Below are 16,032 nucleotides of genomic sequence, written 5' to 3' on the forward strand. Positions count from 1 at the left end.
TGTTGTTGGTTCCAATGTGGACAATGACCTCTTGCTGGCCCCTCTCCCCTGTGAGAACATTCTGCACCCTCTCTGAGACATCCTTGATCCTGGCACCAGGGAAACAACAGACAATTCTGCTTTTTCTCTGCTGGCCACAGAAACGTCTGTCTGTACCTCTTGACTACACAATCCTCTAACACAATTGATCTCTTGGAAGCCGACGTACCCCTCGTTGCATTAGAGCCAGTCTCAATACCAGAAACTTGACTGTTCGTACTACATTCCCCTGAGAATCCATCACCCCCTACATTTTCCAAAACAGCATACCTATTTGAAATGGATATATCCACAAAAGACTCCTGCTCTAGCTGCCTACCTCTCTTAGCCTTCCTGGAGTTAACCCATCTATGTGACTGTATCTGAGAGTTTCCCCCCTTCCTATAACTGTCATCCATCACATACTGTTGCTGTTGCAAATTCCTCATCGCTTCTAGCTGTCTCTCCAACTGATTCACTCGATCTGAAAAGATTCGCATCCAACAGCATTTCTGGCAGATATAATGCGCAGTAACCCTTAAACTCTCTTTAAACTCCCACATCTGATAAAAAGTACATATCACTGCAAAGGCCATTTTTGCTCCTTCCAAATCTACAGACCCAGAAAAATAACACCGTCTTATTCCCCTACAAACACTGCCCCAGGTTAAATTACTAGCTATGGCTTATATTTTAAGTTTAATCAAGAGACTTATCTCCAAAAACATATAATCAAGAAATAATCCACTGTACCCACTACTGCAACCTTTCTCTTGGACAGACTTAAAACAACAATTAACTTTTCTGATTCTGTCCCGTGAACTTTGCCCAACAGTTCCTCCAAGATTACTTGTGAATTTCACTGTTTGTTAGTTTTCCCAGATGCACTCTGATGTCCAGCGATACTTGAATTCAAACAGCAAAGGCAGTAACTGCAGGTTCTCTCTCTCTCTTCTGCACTGTCCTTACCATGTGTTTCCTTTGTCTGCTCTTCTCCCTTGTTTGGTGACTGAGACCACAAGGGGGACACATTGAGGCCGGTATCAAAACACAGCCATATGATGATTGTACATGTGAGCGGCTGTCTCACGGCTTCCATATCTTTGTGAATGAGGCCTGGCGCCTCACTGAGAGTATATGAATTGCAGGACCTGTCGGATTTTCCAGCAATTTCTGATTTTGTAATTGCAGGACCGTGTTTGTGGAAGAGTTGGACTTGCTGGTGCTGGCTGCTGACAATGGAAATATTTACCTTTGGGGCTTTGACGATTCCCTTTCCGGAATCCTTGAGATGATGCCTTCAAAGAGAAGCCAAGAGCAAGATAAGACAAGGGTGAGGTAGCACTTGGAGATAAGCTGCTGCAGGAAGCAAGCAGTTGGTAATATCATGCCTTGAGTTCATAGAACCCCTACAGTGTGGAAACAGGTCATTTGGCCCAATAATTCCACACTGACCCTCCGAAGAGTATCCCACCCAGACCCATTCCCTTACCCTATTACTCTACATTTACACCTGACTAATGCACCTAACCTACACATCCCTCAACACTACGGGCAATTTAGCATGGCCAGTTTTTCCCTAACTTGCACATCTTTGGACTGTGGGAGGAAACCCACGCAGACAAGGGGAGAACGTGCAAACTCCACAAAGACAGTCGCCCAAGGCTGGAATTGAGCCCGGGTCGCTGGCGCTGTGAGGCTGCAGTACTAACCACTGAGCCGCAGTGCACAATTGTGCTGTTTGTTTTCCTAACATTAAAATAAACATGAACCAGTAAAGATTTTTGGGCATTGGGTTTCATTTTGATTCACGGCCTAGTGTTCGGGGAACATGACAGCCCTTGCCACATCACACCTCGATTTTGTAAGCCAGGTCTAATGATGTAAGCTTCATTGCAGTGGTAGCTTTGCTTTTGGTTTACTACTATTGGAAGGAAGGGAACTATCAGTGCATTGGAATTAAAATTTGGCTATGCATAGGAGAATATTCTTATTTTTTTGTCAGGAAGCTATGCAACAACAGAGGAATGAGAATAGAATCTTTGAGAATTAGGGTCAGCAACATAGACATTCACGATGCTTTCAGGCATATTCTTTAAGCATGGCTCAAAATCCAAGAATTCCCTCCCTAATGGCATGTACCTACAGCAAATGGACTGCAGCGGTTCAAGATGGCGGCTTACCACCACTTCCTTAATGGTAACTAGGATGGGTAATAAATGCTAGCCCAGCCAACAATGTCCACGTAATGTGAACTAATGCAAATAAAGCAGAAATTTGACCTTTCTTTCCAGAGATTTGAAGTCTTACTGGAGCAATCCATTAACAGACGATGTTCTGCAGCTGAAGAAGAGAATGCTTCAGTTAATGATCGGGTTTCAGGTAAAGGAAATAATTGAGAATGTACTCAGGTCAGAGTCATTGTGGTGCAATTTTCCCCTCAACATTAATGGATTTGTTGATGACTATTTTATATTAACGTGTCTTTAGATTTAGTTTTCCACACATAGAAACACCTTCCCTCCATCTTCCTTAAATATCCTCACAGAATCTCCAATAGATCACCCCTCAGTTTTCTCTTTACTGGAAAAAAAGAGCCTTCCCCATTCCACCTTTCCTGATAGAAACAATTTCTCAGTGATGATAACTTCCTTTATAAATCTCTTTTTAAAAAAAACTTAATTCGTGTATCCATATTTTTCTAATATGGAAACCACAAGTGTTCACAATATTCCAAATATGACCTAACTAAGATACTTTTCAAGATTAACATTCCTTTGCCACTTTGCAATGACATACCTCTTGAAACAAACTTTTTTTTTAATAGCCATGTGAATCATTAGTAATATTTTCAATAATTTGCATATCCTTTTGCCCCTGTACCCCAATTTGACATTTTCTTTGCAAGTAAAATATGGTCTCCACAGTGCTGCCACCAGCATTCACCAGCATTTGTCAATGAAATGAATTTTCCAATTACTAATGTATTTTGCAAGAATTTTCCCGATTATTATTATCAGTTTGATTTCATCTCCAGTTGTTTGGTGCTATTTGCAGGTTTCCTTTAGCTGCCCACACCAATGCAATTTAACTTTTAAAGTTTAGATTTTTAACTTTGCTTTCCTTATGTTTCTGCTTTGTAACTAGCATGTTGCTCTGTAAGTGGCAACTTGTAAACTTTTCAATGTACTCACGTGAGCACATGTGACAATAAACTTAATTCAGTTTAACTCAATTCCCTCCTTGGGTAACACGTTAAAATTGTGAGTTTATGGACTCAAAGGTAGCAATGATGAACCCTCCTCCAACCCTCTGCTTCCCCATGCACTCATAGACCTCTCCTCCCCACGCCATTCACCACTGGGACAGTTTTTGGACCTCAAACTGGAGTCCCAGTGAGAAACGGTTGAGGGACTTAGCCAGACTTCCAGTCGGCAATTTGACTATGGTATGCTCCACAATCATGTGCACTCCTGTTCTCAGGAGATTCCAACAGATTTGGAATCACAACAGGGAATGCGGTGTGATTTCCTGATCTTCCACAGAGTTGCGTTTTGTGCAATAAATGGATTTGATCTGAGTTTGATCTTCCACAGCCTTTTATTGATCACTCGCTTACTGCAATCTTTTCTCTTCTGTAGGCTTTGTCTGTAAGAAGGTGTTGTCTCACCATATTCAGCCTGTAGGAGGAGTTGCTGTAGTTGGGAGAGATCAAGGCTACAGTACAGATTACCTGGTGAGTTCATACCTTGCAGTTTCACCAATTCAGTCTGTTCCGAAGATAATATCAAAAGACGGAAAAAGAAGATGTTATCAAAAGAGGGTCTGAGGGTCCAGATGGAAATGCATCAAAGCAATCTAAATCCACGTGCCTATAACTCTTTACACCCCAGCTAGCTAAAATTAGCTTTCCCACAATGACCGTTAGTGTATCAAAGTAATGCATTTAAGAAAGACTAACAATGCACAGGAAAACAGGTCCGTTCTCAAAGTAGGTAGCCTCCGGATTGAAATCATGCTGGATTTTGGATTGTGCTTGATTTGGAATCAAGTACTTGGGTCAGTGGGATTTTCAGGCCAACCTGGCCTGGGAGGGGTCAAAGGTCACTTGGAACACATGAATAGACCAGCACACAAGCAATGGAAAATTCAGCCACAAAACTGTGCCCAGATAGTTGACCAGATAAGTTAATTTTAGTTGAGAAAAAATTTAACAAGTGTGCATACTCTCTATTCATTTTGACGAGGGGGACAAGGTGATGCTTGCTAAGACAGTTTAGTTGCAAATCTCTGAGCTGTTTTATTACATAGCAAATTAATTTACAGCACAGAGCAGTTGTGAGCAGTCTCATCATTCATTAGCACAACTTGTTTATGTAAAATAAGCAAAATGTTATGACCCCCCCACAATCTCCCCTGATCTAAAATATCTCGCCAAGTCTGCGTCTGGTGATGGATTCCTTTGTGGTTCTCTCAGGTAATCACCGATTTGTGTAGCTTTGACTGAGCAAAACCCACTGATCTGATAGCACTCTTCTAACGCCTGAATGGTTTAAAGAGCCAAACGGTTTGCCAGAGGTCCTGTCAGTCAAGTTATTTCAGAAACTAGCATCATGGAGGTCTCAGTGAGAAGAGACATTCCAAAGTTGTGAATGTTTACTGGGAGCAAAGATGTGCAGGTTAGGTGAATTGGCCATGCTAAATTGCCCTTAGTGTGGAGGTTAGGTGCATTAGGTAGGGCTAAATGTAGAGTAGGATGGGTGGGTTACTCTTCGGAGGGTCAGTGTAGACTTGTTGGGCCAAATGGCCTGTTTCTACACTACAAGGATTCTCTGATTCTACAGGACACCAGAAATTAGAATTCCCGAGATGAATATTACAGACCATTCATAGAGGTGGGAGGTGAAATTGGATAAATGGACCCACAGACTAGTACACTGTGCATCATCAGTGTTCCCATCACTGGCCAATCTGCCCCCTTTCCATCAAGAATTTACAAGCAATGGGACTTAGTAACAGTAGCCATCGGTCCATAATGTGGAGGAGCCGGTGTTGGACTGGGGTGGACAAAGTTAAAAATCACACAACACCAGGTTATAGTCCAATAGCTTTATTTGGCAGCACTAGCTTTCAGAGCACTGCTCCTTCATCAGGTAGCTAGTGGGGCAGGTACATAGAACACAGAATTTATAATAAAAGATCAAGGTGTCATACAACTGATGCAATGTATTGAACAAACCTACATTGCTATTAAGTCTTTAATCACTTGGAATGTGTCTCAGGTTTTGATTCATTAATATGTAAATTCCAGAACATCTTTCAAGTCACATTCCTGAGATAACTTGAGGTTTTTATTTTTAAAAAGTGACAATGCATTGAAGGTGTGAGGTTAGAGTCTATCTGGTACCCAAACTTTTTTTTACTTTTAGTGTGGAAACAGGCCCTTTGGCCCAATAAGTCCACAATGACCCTCTGAAGAGTAACCCACCCAGACCCATTCCCCTCCCCTATTATCTTACGTTTATCCCTCAATAATGCACCTAACCTACACATCCCTGAACACTATGGGACAATTTAGCACAGCCAATTCACCTTACCTAACTTAAGTTGGACTAGTCCTATTTCCAAAGTAAGAATTTATAAAATGTCACATGGACTGACTGCCTACAGATTGTGTGCTTTTTGAACAAAATAGAAAGTATCTGTAGATACAAAGCTGCCAATGCAAATTCACCCCATGGACTTATATGTCTGTGTGTGTGTGTGTGTGTTAGGAGAGAGGGAGCGAGTGTGTGCATGTGTGCATGCTTGATAGAGTGTGTGTGCGAGTGTGACGGAGTATTTGCCAGTATTTGCATGAGTGTGTGCATGTGTGTCTAAGAGAGTGCGAGTGTGAGAGATGGTCTGTGAATGTGTGAGTGTAATCATGTGTAACAGTGTCTATGTATGTAAATGCATGTATGTAAATGTATGTGAGAGAGTGTGTATGTGTGCGTGTATAGAGTAATGGGGCCACCTGTAGTCTGACATGAACCCAAGGTCCTGGTTGAAGTCATCCGCATGGGTACTGAACTTGGCTATATGTCTCTGCTCAGTCACTCTGTGCTGTTGCGTATCCCGAAGTCGGCCTTGGAGGACGGTTACCCAAAGATCCGAGGTCGAATGTCCTTGACCGCTGAAGTGTTCCCTGACTGGGAGGGAACCTCCCTGTCTGGTGATTGTTGCGTGGTGTCCATTTACCCATTGTTGTAGTGTCTTGTCTGCTTGGTTTTGCCAATGTACCATGCCTCGAGGCATCCTTGCCTGCTGCGTACGAGATAGACAATGTTGGTTGAGTCACATGAGTACCTGCCGTGTCCATGGTGGGTGGTGCCCCCATGTGTAATGGTGCTATCCATGTTGACACTCTGACACGTCTTGCAGTCATTGCCATGAGAGTTGTACGGTGTTGTGGTCAATATTGTCCTGAAGGCTGGGCAGTTTGCTGCGAACAATGGTCTGCTTGAGGTTTGACTGTTGTTTAAAGACAAGAAGTGGAGGCATAGGGAAGGTCTTGATGAGGTGCTCATCCACATCGAAAATTTGTTGCAGGCTGTGAAGAACATGGTGCAGTTTTTCCGCTCCTGGGAAGTACTGGACAACAAAGGGTACCCTTTCAGTCATATCCCGTGTCTGTCTCCTGAGGACGTCATTACGGTTTATCACTGTGGCACGTCGGAAATGGGGATTGATGAGTTGAACATCATACCCTGCCCTTATGAAGGCATCTTTCAGCACCTTCAGATGCCTGTTGCATTTCTCCTCATCTGAATAGATCCTGTATATGCATAGGACTTGTCAGTAAGAGATGGCTGCTTTAATATGTTTTGGGTGGAAGCTAGAGAAGTAGCATTGTGAGGTTATCTGTGGGTTTGTGGTAGAGTGAGGGACTGAGGTGCCCATCCTTGATGGAAATGTGTGTGTGTCCAAGAATGAGACAGATACTAGAGAGTAGTCCATGGTAAGTCTGGTGGTGGGATGAAAATCGTTGATATCACTGTGTATTTGTTTTGGTGACTCATCACCATAGGTCCTGAGGAAGACAATGTCATCATGTATCTGGTGTATAGTGTTGGTTGGAGTTCTGTGCAGCAGAGAAGTCTTGTTTAAACTTGTGCAAGAAAATGTTGGTATATTGGGGCGTAAACATGGTTCCTTTTGGCTGTTCCGCGTATCTGGATGAAGAACTGGTTGTCAAAGGTGAAAACATGGTCAAGGGTGAAGCAGATGAGTTGTAGGGTTGGTGCTTGAAGATTGGCAGTTGTTGGTATCGAGTACTGAAGCTTTTGTAGTGATGCCATCATTGTGGGGGCTGCTGGTGTGAGCTGAGTTTCTGTAAGAAATCTGTTGTGTCGTGACAGAAGCTGGGGGTCCCCTGTACAATGGGTTTCTAGATGCCTTCGACACAGCCAGAGAGGTTTTCACACAAGGTCCCATTACCTGATACGATGGGATATCCTGATGTGTTGGCTTTGTGTATCTTCGGAAGGCAGTAGAAGTCTACGCAAGAGGTATAAAAAATGAGAGTGCGTAGGGAACTCTGAAGGACTGGATCAAATGTCCTGATCAATGTGTTTAGTTCACGGGTGTGTTCATTGATCGGATTGGTCAGTAGTTACCTGGAGCGTTCCTGGTTGTTCAGTTGTTGGTTCACTTCCTTGCAGTAGGCCATTCTATTCTGAATAATGATGGCTCCTCCTTTATCTGCCGGTTTGCTGACAATGTTGCAGTTGGTCTTGAGAGCCTGGATGGTGTTGCGTTGTGATCGGGTGATGTTTTGCTCTACCTTGTTGGGTGCACCTGATGGATCTGGCACTCATACATTTCCTGACAGTTTGAGAACGCATGGTAAAAACAGGGACGGCAGATGCTGGAAACCAGAGTCTAGATTAGAGTGGCGCTGGAAAAGCACAGCAGGTCAGGCAGCATCCAAGGAGCGGGAAAATCGACGTTTCGGGCAAAAGCCCTTCCTGATGCTGGCTGACCTGCTGTGCTTTTCCAGCACCACTCTAGTTTGAGAACACATGTCAAACCCAAGGCAGTGGCCCTCCAGATGGGTCCACTTCGACTCCTTTGGTCGCTCCACTGCGGAACTCTGTGGTGACTGTTCCAGTTCATCAATTGCCGCATTGGGCTCACTGTGAATTCCCGGAGTCTCTAACCTCACGCCTTCAATTCTGAAGTCATTCCTGAAGAAGGGCCTGTGCCCGAAACGTCGAATCTCCTGTTCCCTGGATGCTGCCTGACCTGCTGTGCTGTTCCAGCAATAAAGTTTCAACTTTGATCTCCAGCATCTGCAGACCTCACTTTCTCCTCACGCCTTCAATGCATTGTCTGAGCTAAGGTGTCACCTTTTTTTTAATAAAAGCTTAGGTTATCTCGGGAATGTGACTAGAAAGAAGTTCTGGGATTTACATATTAATGAATCAAAAGCTGCATCCCCATTCTAAGTGAGTAAAGACTTGACAGCAATCTAGGTTTGTTCAATACATCGCATCAGTTGTATGATATTTTGGTATTTTACTAAAAGTTCCACGTCCTGTGATCCTGCTCCACAGCTAACTGACGAAAGAGCAGCGGTCCGAAAGTTTGCACTTCCAAATAAACCAAACAAATTGGGGTGGCACAATGGCTCGGTGGTTAGCACTGCTGCCTCACAGCACCAGGTACCCAGGTTCGATTCCAGCCTTGCTTGACTGTCTGTGTGAAATTTGCACGTTCTCCCCGTGTCGGCGTGGGTTTCCTCCGGGTGCTCCGGTTTCCTCCCTCAGTCGCAAAAATGTGCCGGTCAGGTGAATTGGCCATTCTAAATTGCCCATACTGTTGGGGGCTTTAGTCAGAGGGAAATAGGTCTGGGTGGGTTACTCTTCAAAGGGTTGGTATGGACTTGTTAGATCGAAGGGCCTGTTTCCACACTGTAGGGAATCTAATCAAACCAATGCAGACATGGAGGAAACTCCACACAGTCACCCAAGGTCAGAAGTGAACCCGGGTCCCTGGCGCTGTGAGGCAGCAGTGCGAACCACTGAGCCACCGTGCTGCACCATGTTATCATGCATGCAGAGCTGTCAAAAAAATTAATGATACATGCATTTGAATGAACAGGAGACTATGTGGTTGCTTCTTGTTCTGTCAGATCTCAGGAGGCTGGGACAGGAGAATTTGTGTGTGGGATCTGCAAGCGTGTGTGTTACATGACATATTCTCCAACACCGCACCGGATGAGAGGAGCAACGTTCAAGAGCTGGCCTGTGATGGAGCCATTCTAGATCTTGCCTACAGCCCAAAGCGGTGAGTTCACGAGCAACTAAATCGAAACTATCATGATCAAACCTGTCGATTGTGGTGCAGCCGCCTTGGTACATGAAACCCCTCTGAATTGATTTGGTTACCTGCTGAAGAATAAAGCTCGTTGATCAAAGTGCTCAAAATAATTTAATTGTCTGAGCTGTACGTTCCCCCTGAGGAGACAAAGCTCATACGTGGCCCCTTTTCGAGTTCCCAATGATTTTGAGCTTTCCTTTGTGTCTTGCACCTCCTTCGGTCATTGTCGTGATTGGAAACAGGGTGATCTTGTTAACTATAAGATCCTTAATTGGAGCTGGCCAATCAGGAAGCCTGGCTGACTAATATAAACAGCGGATTTTTGCCCCTCTTCCGCGGTTATGTTAGAGCCCGGGTGACCTTGGAGAAGGAGCACGCGGTGTCGACCAACACCCTGGAGTTGTTCAGGGAGAGGTGGGGAAGCCTGGCTGACTAATATAAACAGCGGATTTTTGCCCCTCTTCCGCGGTAACGTTAGAGCCCGGGTGTCCTTGGAGAAGGAGCACGCGGTGTCCACCAACACCCTGGAGTTGTTCAGGGAGAGGTGGGCGCCGCAGGGAGTGGAGTGCATTATTTGCCCCTCCAATTCTATTTTGATTTAGTCCCTGCCCTCCCCTTCACTGTTTGATCACACAGCATTGCGGGTGTTTCCTTTCTTCCTGGTGGTGGAAATTGAATAAAGATTCATGCACCTTGTGAAAAGAAAAAAAATAAACAGGAGATTTCAGCCATTAAAAATGGAAAAGATGTTAAATTAACAATATGTGTTTTAGTGTACAAAAGGGTACCTAACGCAGCAGACTACAAATTATAGTACAAGTCTGTTTTGTTAATACTTAAGTTTGCATTGACTCATTTTGTACGAGTGTATATAGGTTTGACATTCATTAAATTAACTTTAAACTGTGATGTGTGCGTAACAGATGCTTTTGCATGCACTGTACATGTAAAATGGACAGCTATTAGTCAAATAAAATGAGCTTTTGCTTTTCTTAAAAAAATAAGCAGGGGATTTAGTATCTCCACAGTACCAGGGACTGACTCTCAGCTGTCACAGCCAGTGTACGGTACACAATAAGTAAAGGGTGATTTGCTGGTGGGATACCAGCCTCTAGGAGAAAGTGAGGACTGCAGATGCTGGAGATCAGAGCTGAAAATGTGTTGCTGGAAAAGCGCAGCAGGTCAGGCAGCATCCAAGGAACAGGAGAATCGACGTTTCGGGCATGAGCCCTTCTTCTGATGTGGTTCAGTATCTGAAGGTTCAGTATCTGAAGAAGGGCTCCTGCCCGAAACGTCGATTCTCCTGCTCCTTTGATGCTGCCTGACCTGCTGCGCTTTTCCAGCAACACGTTTTCAGCGCGGATACCAGCCTCTGTGCAGTTATTTCACTCATTTAGCTCCCTTCTCTCCCTTTCCGTGCATTCATTCACCTCTCCAAATCTTCGTATTCAAGCTCTCTCCCACTCGTCTCACTCCCAAACGTCAGTGAATGAGACATAAAGGTCAGGACATAAATGATGGAGACAGAAGTTATCAGTGTAAATTCACTTGACACGAGAAATGAAACCAGAAATTGAGACAGCTCCGAGAGCTAATAAAAAATCAACTCAAAACAACAGCCAAGAAAGTGAGTCCATTACTTCATTATTTTTGCTATCACACAACGTACAATTAATAAATGTTTATCTATTTACAATGGGTACAATCCAAATGTTTTATTATTAACAAACAAAGGATTAACAGGTAACAGTGCTCATGTGACTGGCCTCAAACAAACAGGGTAATTTGTGTCTCACAAGCACAAGATTTATTTTAAGCAGACTCATACTTGTATAGAGAGCGTTGGTTAAAGAATCTAACCTGGAGTTAGTTGGCATTGAAGTATTTGTTTTTCCTCCCCTTCAGTATTCCAGGTCAGATACGGAATTGGCAGATAACTTTCAGGTATCTGAAGAATTAGCCTTAAATTTCAGCTAACAATCTTGGTGAGATATATTTTGGAAGGTTTATATATATTAAACATCCATTGTTTCCAACCCTAACATAAAGTCCAGCCTCTTCATAACTAGCAGAAGATAACTCCATTATCTGATCAATGACTCTGAGCCGTGTTTCCCATCTGCAATAATTTTATTAGTGGTAAACTAAGGGAAAATTAACAGGTTTCAATGTTTTAATGATTCTTCCCCTGGGATTTTTTGCACTTGTTCCTGGAAATTAATCTTTAATTCCCAGAGCCACATCCAGTGTTGACGAATTTCCTTCAACTAAGTACTGTGAAGATTGAAAATGTGTCATAAACTCTGCACCTTAGCCCCTGACTCCTACCCTCTTCCTTGTGTTGAACCAGACAGTTCCCAAACTGACTCTAAGCTGGCCTTCCATCCCCCCCCCAACTCCATCACAAAGGTTACTGATGTACAATCATAGATTCCCTGCAATGCAGAAAGAGGCCATCTGACTCATGAGGTCTGCACCAATCCTTTGAGGAGCATCCCACCCAAGCCCCTATCCTATCCCCATAACCCCTTATCTTACCATGGCGAAACCACCTAGCTTCTGCATCCCCAGACATTACAGGCAATTTAGCATGACCAATTCACCTAACCTACACACCACTGGACTGTGAGCAGAACCTGGAGCACCCGGAGGAAACCAACGCACTCACAGGGCGAACGTGCAAACTCCAAACAGACGGTTGTCCAAGGACTAAATTGAGCCCAGGTCCCTGGTGTTCTGAGGCAGCAGTGCTAACCACTGAGGCACATACAACCTCCATATTTTCATCTGTTTCTGCTTTGGCCCTCACCCTTCTGCCACTGAAACTATAGAGATGGGCTTTATGGATGGGCTATAGGGATGCGCTATAAGGATGGTCGATAGGGATGGTCTATAGGGATGGGCTATAGGGTTGGGCTATAGGGATAGGCTATATGGATGGGCTATAGGGTTGGGCTATAGCAACACCTAAATCCCACAAATGAATAAAATGAAACAATCTATATTCCTGCTTCCAATTCTGACTATACTAATCCCCTCCGGCCATCTTCCACAATGTCTGATTTGTTCATATCGCTGTTGCCCATATAACTAGCCAGTTTGTCCATTTGCCTTCCATTGCTCGTGTGTTCACTGACTTACATTGATACCCGACATGTCAAATTGGATATGCTCACCCTCACATGCAACCCCCTACATGGCCTCCCCCTCCCTACCTTATGACCTTTGGTCAGTGTTGTTGGTGATTTGTACAACTAGACAATGTCACAGAGTGTACAGTGTGGGCCCTTCATCGGTTGTAAAAAGTAAAGGTATTAGACATTGTAATGACAGGTTGGGTACAACTGAAAATATTTTGAGGCAACCACCCCTCTTTCTTTTTACCATCCCTCTTTCTATAGCACAATGATTGGCATGTGTCCCATCAGCAGCTTAGGCTCTAAGCTCAATGATTCCCTGACGACTTTCCTTTCTTTTAAGGCACCTCATGGAATCTAGATCTTTGTCTTGAAGACATAGCTCAGTGGTTAGCACTGCTGCCTCACAGCACCAGGGACCCGGGTTTGATTCCAGTCTCAGGTGACTGTCTGTGTGGAGTTTGCACATTCTCCCCGTGTCTGCGTGGGTTTCCTCCGAGTGCTCCGGTTTCCTCCCACAGTCTAATAATGTGCAGGTTGTGTGGATTGGCCATGCTAAGTGTGGGGTTACAGGGTCTCGATGGGTTCTATTCTGAGAGACAGTGAGGGTTGAATGGCCCTTTCCATATTGTAGAGATTCTATGGGTGCTACCAACACTGAGATTGGGCACTGCCATTAAAGCTGACCATTTGTCCATGTGCAATTGCACCCACAATCACTCTTGCAACAGGAGCAAATAAAAAGTTTTGATGCAAAGCATTGGACTCAATCTTGCCACATTTGACTACCCATCAATCCCGTCACGTTTCACTGACCATTGTCTCCGGGAGGCCTGACAGGATTTCTGGAGGTTCTCTCCAGTCTGCCTCCTTATCCACCTACCATAACTGTATATGTTACCCCTCGGAGTTCAATACTAACCCGATTCTCCCACTTGGTGTAGCCGTAAGCACTTGCCATTGCAGGAACATCCCAGAATCCCTGTGTGAAGCTGCCCTGCACGGTTCATCGCACTTTACCCTGGGCATGGGATTTCAGGGGAAAATGGATCCCCAGTTTTCAGACAGGATCTGCAGCACCAACACATCATCTGCCCAGCCATGTTTTTACTCTGTTTAATTAATTGGTCTGGATGCGAACCGTTTTAAAAGTAGAATCGCTAACACTTGCGCTGCTTTGTGCATTTAACCACTTGTGTTAAAAATGAGGTACTTTGAAAGCACTAACCTGAGAAAGAATGTATAATTCAGCAATAGAAATTTGCATCATTTCCCTGCTCCACCAACTTGACTGAGGGAGAATTGTCCTGACAGTTCGGATTTTTATTCTGGTGCAGTGAAATGTCTGGAAAATTGAGGAGGCAGGCTGCCTGGGAGGCCTATCTTGTTGCTTAACATTCTGTGGAAGAAATTTTTAAAAAACAGATTCACACAAGAAAGAACATAACCTTCTAGTCACCCACCCATCCCCTCGCACTCTCCATGCCCCGTCTATGCCTGCTCACACTTCTACCCACAACGCATCATAACCTCCATGCTAACCCAGGCCCTTCTCCTCATGGCCCTCATGTTCTGATGTGACCCTATGTGCCCACACCCCATTCCCCAACTCGTGTCCCCTAACTTGCGCAATCTTGCTAGTGGGTCCGAAGATTCGGGCTCAATGGAACACAACAACACTATAGACATTTCCATTAAATGTGGTACACATTTATTAATGTACTAAGCAACAGTCCAAACTCACAATGCCAATGGTTTCTTAAATGCCTCACGATCTAGAGACTGTCACAGTTGGTCAATCCTCACAAAATCCCTACAGTGTGATAGCAGGCCATTCGGCCCATACTTTTGCACTCTCCATGCCCCATTTATGCCTGCTCATACTTCTACCCATAATGCCTCATAATCTCCGTGCCAACCCGGGCCCTCCTCCTCATGGCCCTCATGTTCTGATGCGACCCTATGTGCCCACATTTTGGGGCGGAACAGTGATACAGTGGTCAGTACTGCTGTCTCACAGCGCCAGGGACCCGGGTTCGATTCCAACCTCGGGCAACTGTCTGTGTGGAGTTTGCATATTCCCCCCGTGTCTGCGTGGGTTTCCTCTGGGTGCTCTGCTTTCCTCCCACAGTTCAAAGATTACTAGGTCAGGTGAATTGGCCATGCTAAATTGCTCATAGTGTTAGGTTCATTACTCAAAGATAAATATAGAGTCGGGGAATTACGTTTCGGAGGGTCAGGTGTGGACTTGTTGGTCTAAAATGGCCTGTTTCCATACTGTAGGGAATCTAATCTAAAGTCTACATCCCACCCCAGACCCATCCTGTCACTGCAACCCTGGCTAACCCACCTAGGCTGCACACTATGAGACAATTTAGACTGGCCAATCCACCGAACCTGTACATCATTGTGACTGTGGGAGGAAGCAGGAGCACCCAGAGGACACCCACATAGACACGGGGAGAATGTGCAAACTCCACACAGACAGGTTGCTCGAGAATGAAATCGAACCCCGGTCTCTGGTGCTGTGAGGCAGCAGTGCTGACCACTGAGCCACCATGCCATCCCTGTAGAACATGTGTGATATTCAAACTGTAAACAGGTCTCTAAGCACACCTTTAGGACATCTGAGCAAGCTGCTGTACCTGTTGCAATGACCAATTCTTTTCAAAAGTTTTTCTTTATTCCTATTTTCTTGTTATGACCTTGTACCATAACTGCTCCTGGGTTATTTCATTGCTTTGTTTCTCATTTCACGGTTCTTTGTGAAGCTGTAATCTCTTGGCTTCAATTTCATGGCTGTGATTGAAGAGTTTTTCTGTTATTCATTCACGGGGTGAAGGCATCGCTGGCAACGTCAGCATTTAATGCCCATCCCCAAATGTCTAAGGAGTTACCTTTAACACCTTTATCATTCTCAGTGCGCAAGTCAACTTGGCATTTCTCCTTCGGCTCCGATATCATTTAAAACAATCAAGACCTCAGCAAATCTGTGACATTTTCCTCTTTGCCTCCCTGTTCTTAAACTCACAATATGGCTCTACAGTCAGGGACTCATTTCTCCTTCAATGTTCCATTCTGCCAAGATGAGATAAACTCAACCTGCAGGATTCCATCATAATCCATTAACATTCATTAAAGCATGAAATAAAGATAATAATATTACATGATTCAAAATGATTAACACAGTGTAAGAGCCAGTGTTATTTCAGACCAAGATAGATAGATTCTTGATTGGTAGGGGATCAAAGGTTACAGGGAGAAGGCAGGAGAATAGGGCTGAGAAATGTTTCAGCCATGATCGAATGGTGGAGTGGACTGAATGGGCCAAATGACCTAATTCTACTCCTGTATATTTTGGTCTTGTCGACAGAGATTTTATGTGTGTGTGTGTGTGTGAATAAGCTTGTTTTTGGCTGTGTGTACCAGTGTGATTGTATTTGAGAGCAGGAGCTGACTTATCCCGATGCCAGTCCATATCTATAATTATCACCGTGCCCTATTCTAGGTCTCA

The 16,032-nt window shown here is 44.3% G+C and overlaps 1 protein-coding gene across 6 annotated transcripts in view; it reads left to right on the top strand.

Moving 5' to 3' along the window:
- Positions 1-16,032, top strand: part of LOC122556802 — a 52,789-nt gene that overhangs the window by 27,987 nt on the left and 8,770 nt on the right. For all 6 annotated transcript variants that reach the window (XM_043704002.1, XM_043703998.1, XM_043704001.1 and 3 more), the window contains exons 10-13: positions 1,210-1,351; positions 2,313-2,400; positions 3,660-3,754; positions 9,194-9,348. In XM_043704002.1, the coding sequence (XP_043559937.1) occupies positions 1,210-1,351; positions 2,313-2,400; positions 3,660-3,754; positions 9,194-9,348 (480 nt within the window). The remainder of the gene's footprint in view (positions 1-1,209; positions 1,352-2,312; positions 2,401-3,659; positions 3,755-9,193; positions 9,349-16,032) is intronic.

Source organism: Chiloscyllium plagiosum, chromosome 14 (genome assembly GCF_004010195.1).
Source record: "Chiloscyllium plagiosum isolate BGI_BamShark_2017 chromosome 14, ASM401019v2, whole genome shotgun sequence".
NCBI classification, from domain to species: domain Eukaryota; kingdom Metazoa; phylum Chordata; class Chondrichthyes; order Orectolobiformes; family Hemiscylliidae; genus Chiloscyllium; species Chiloscyllium plagiosum.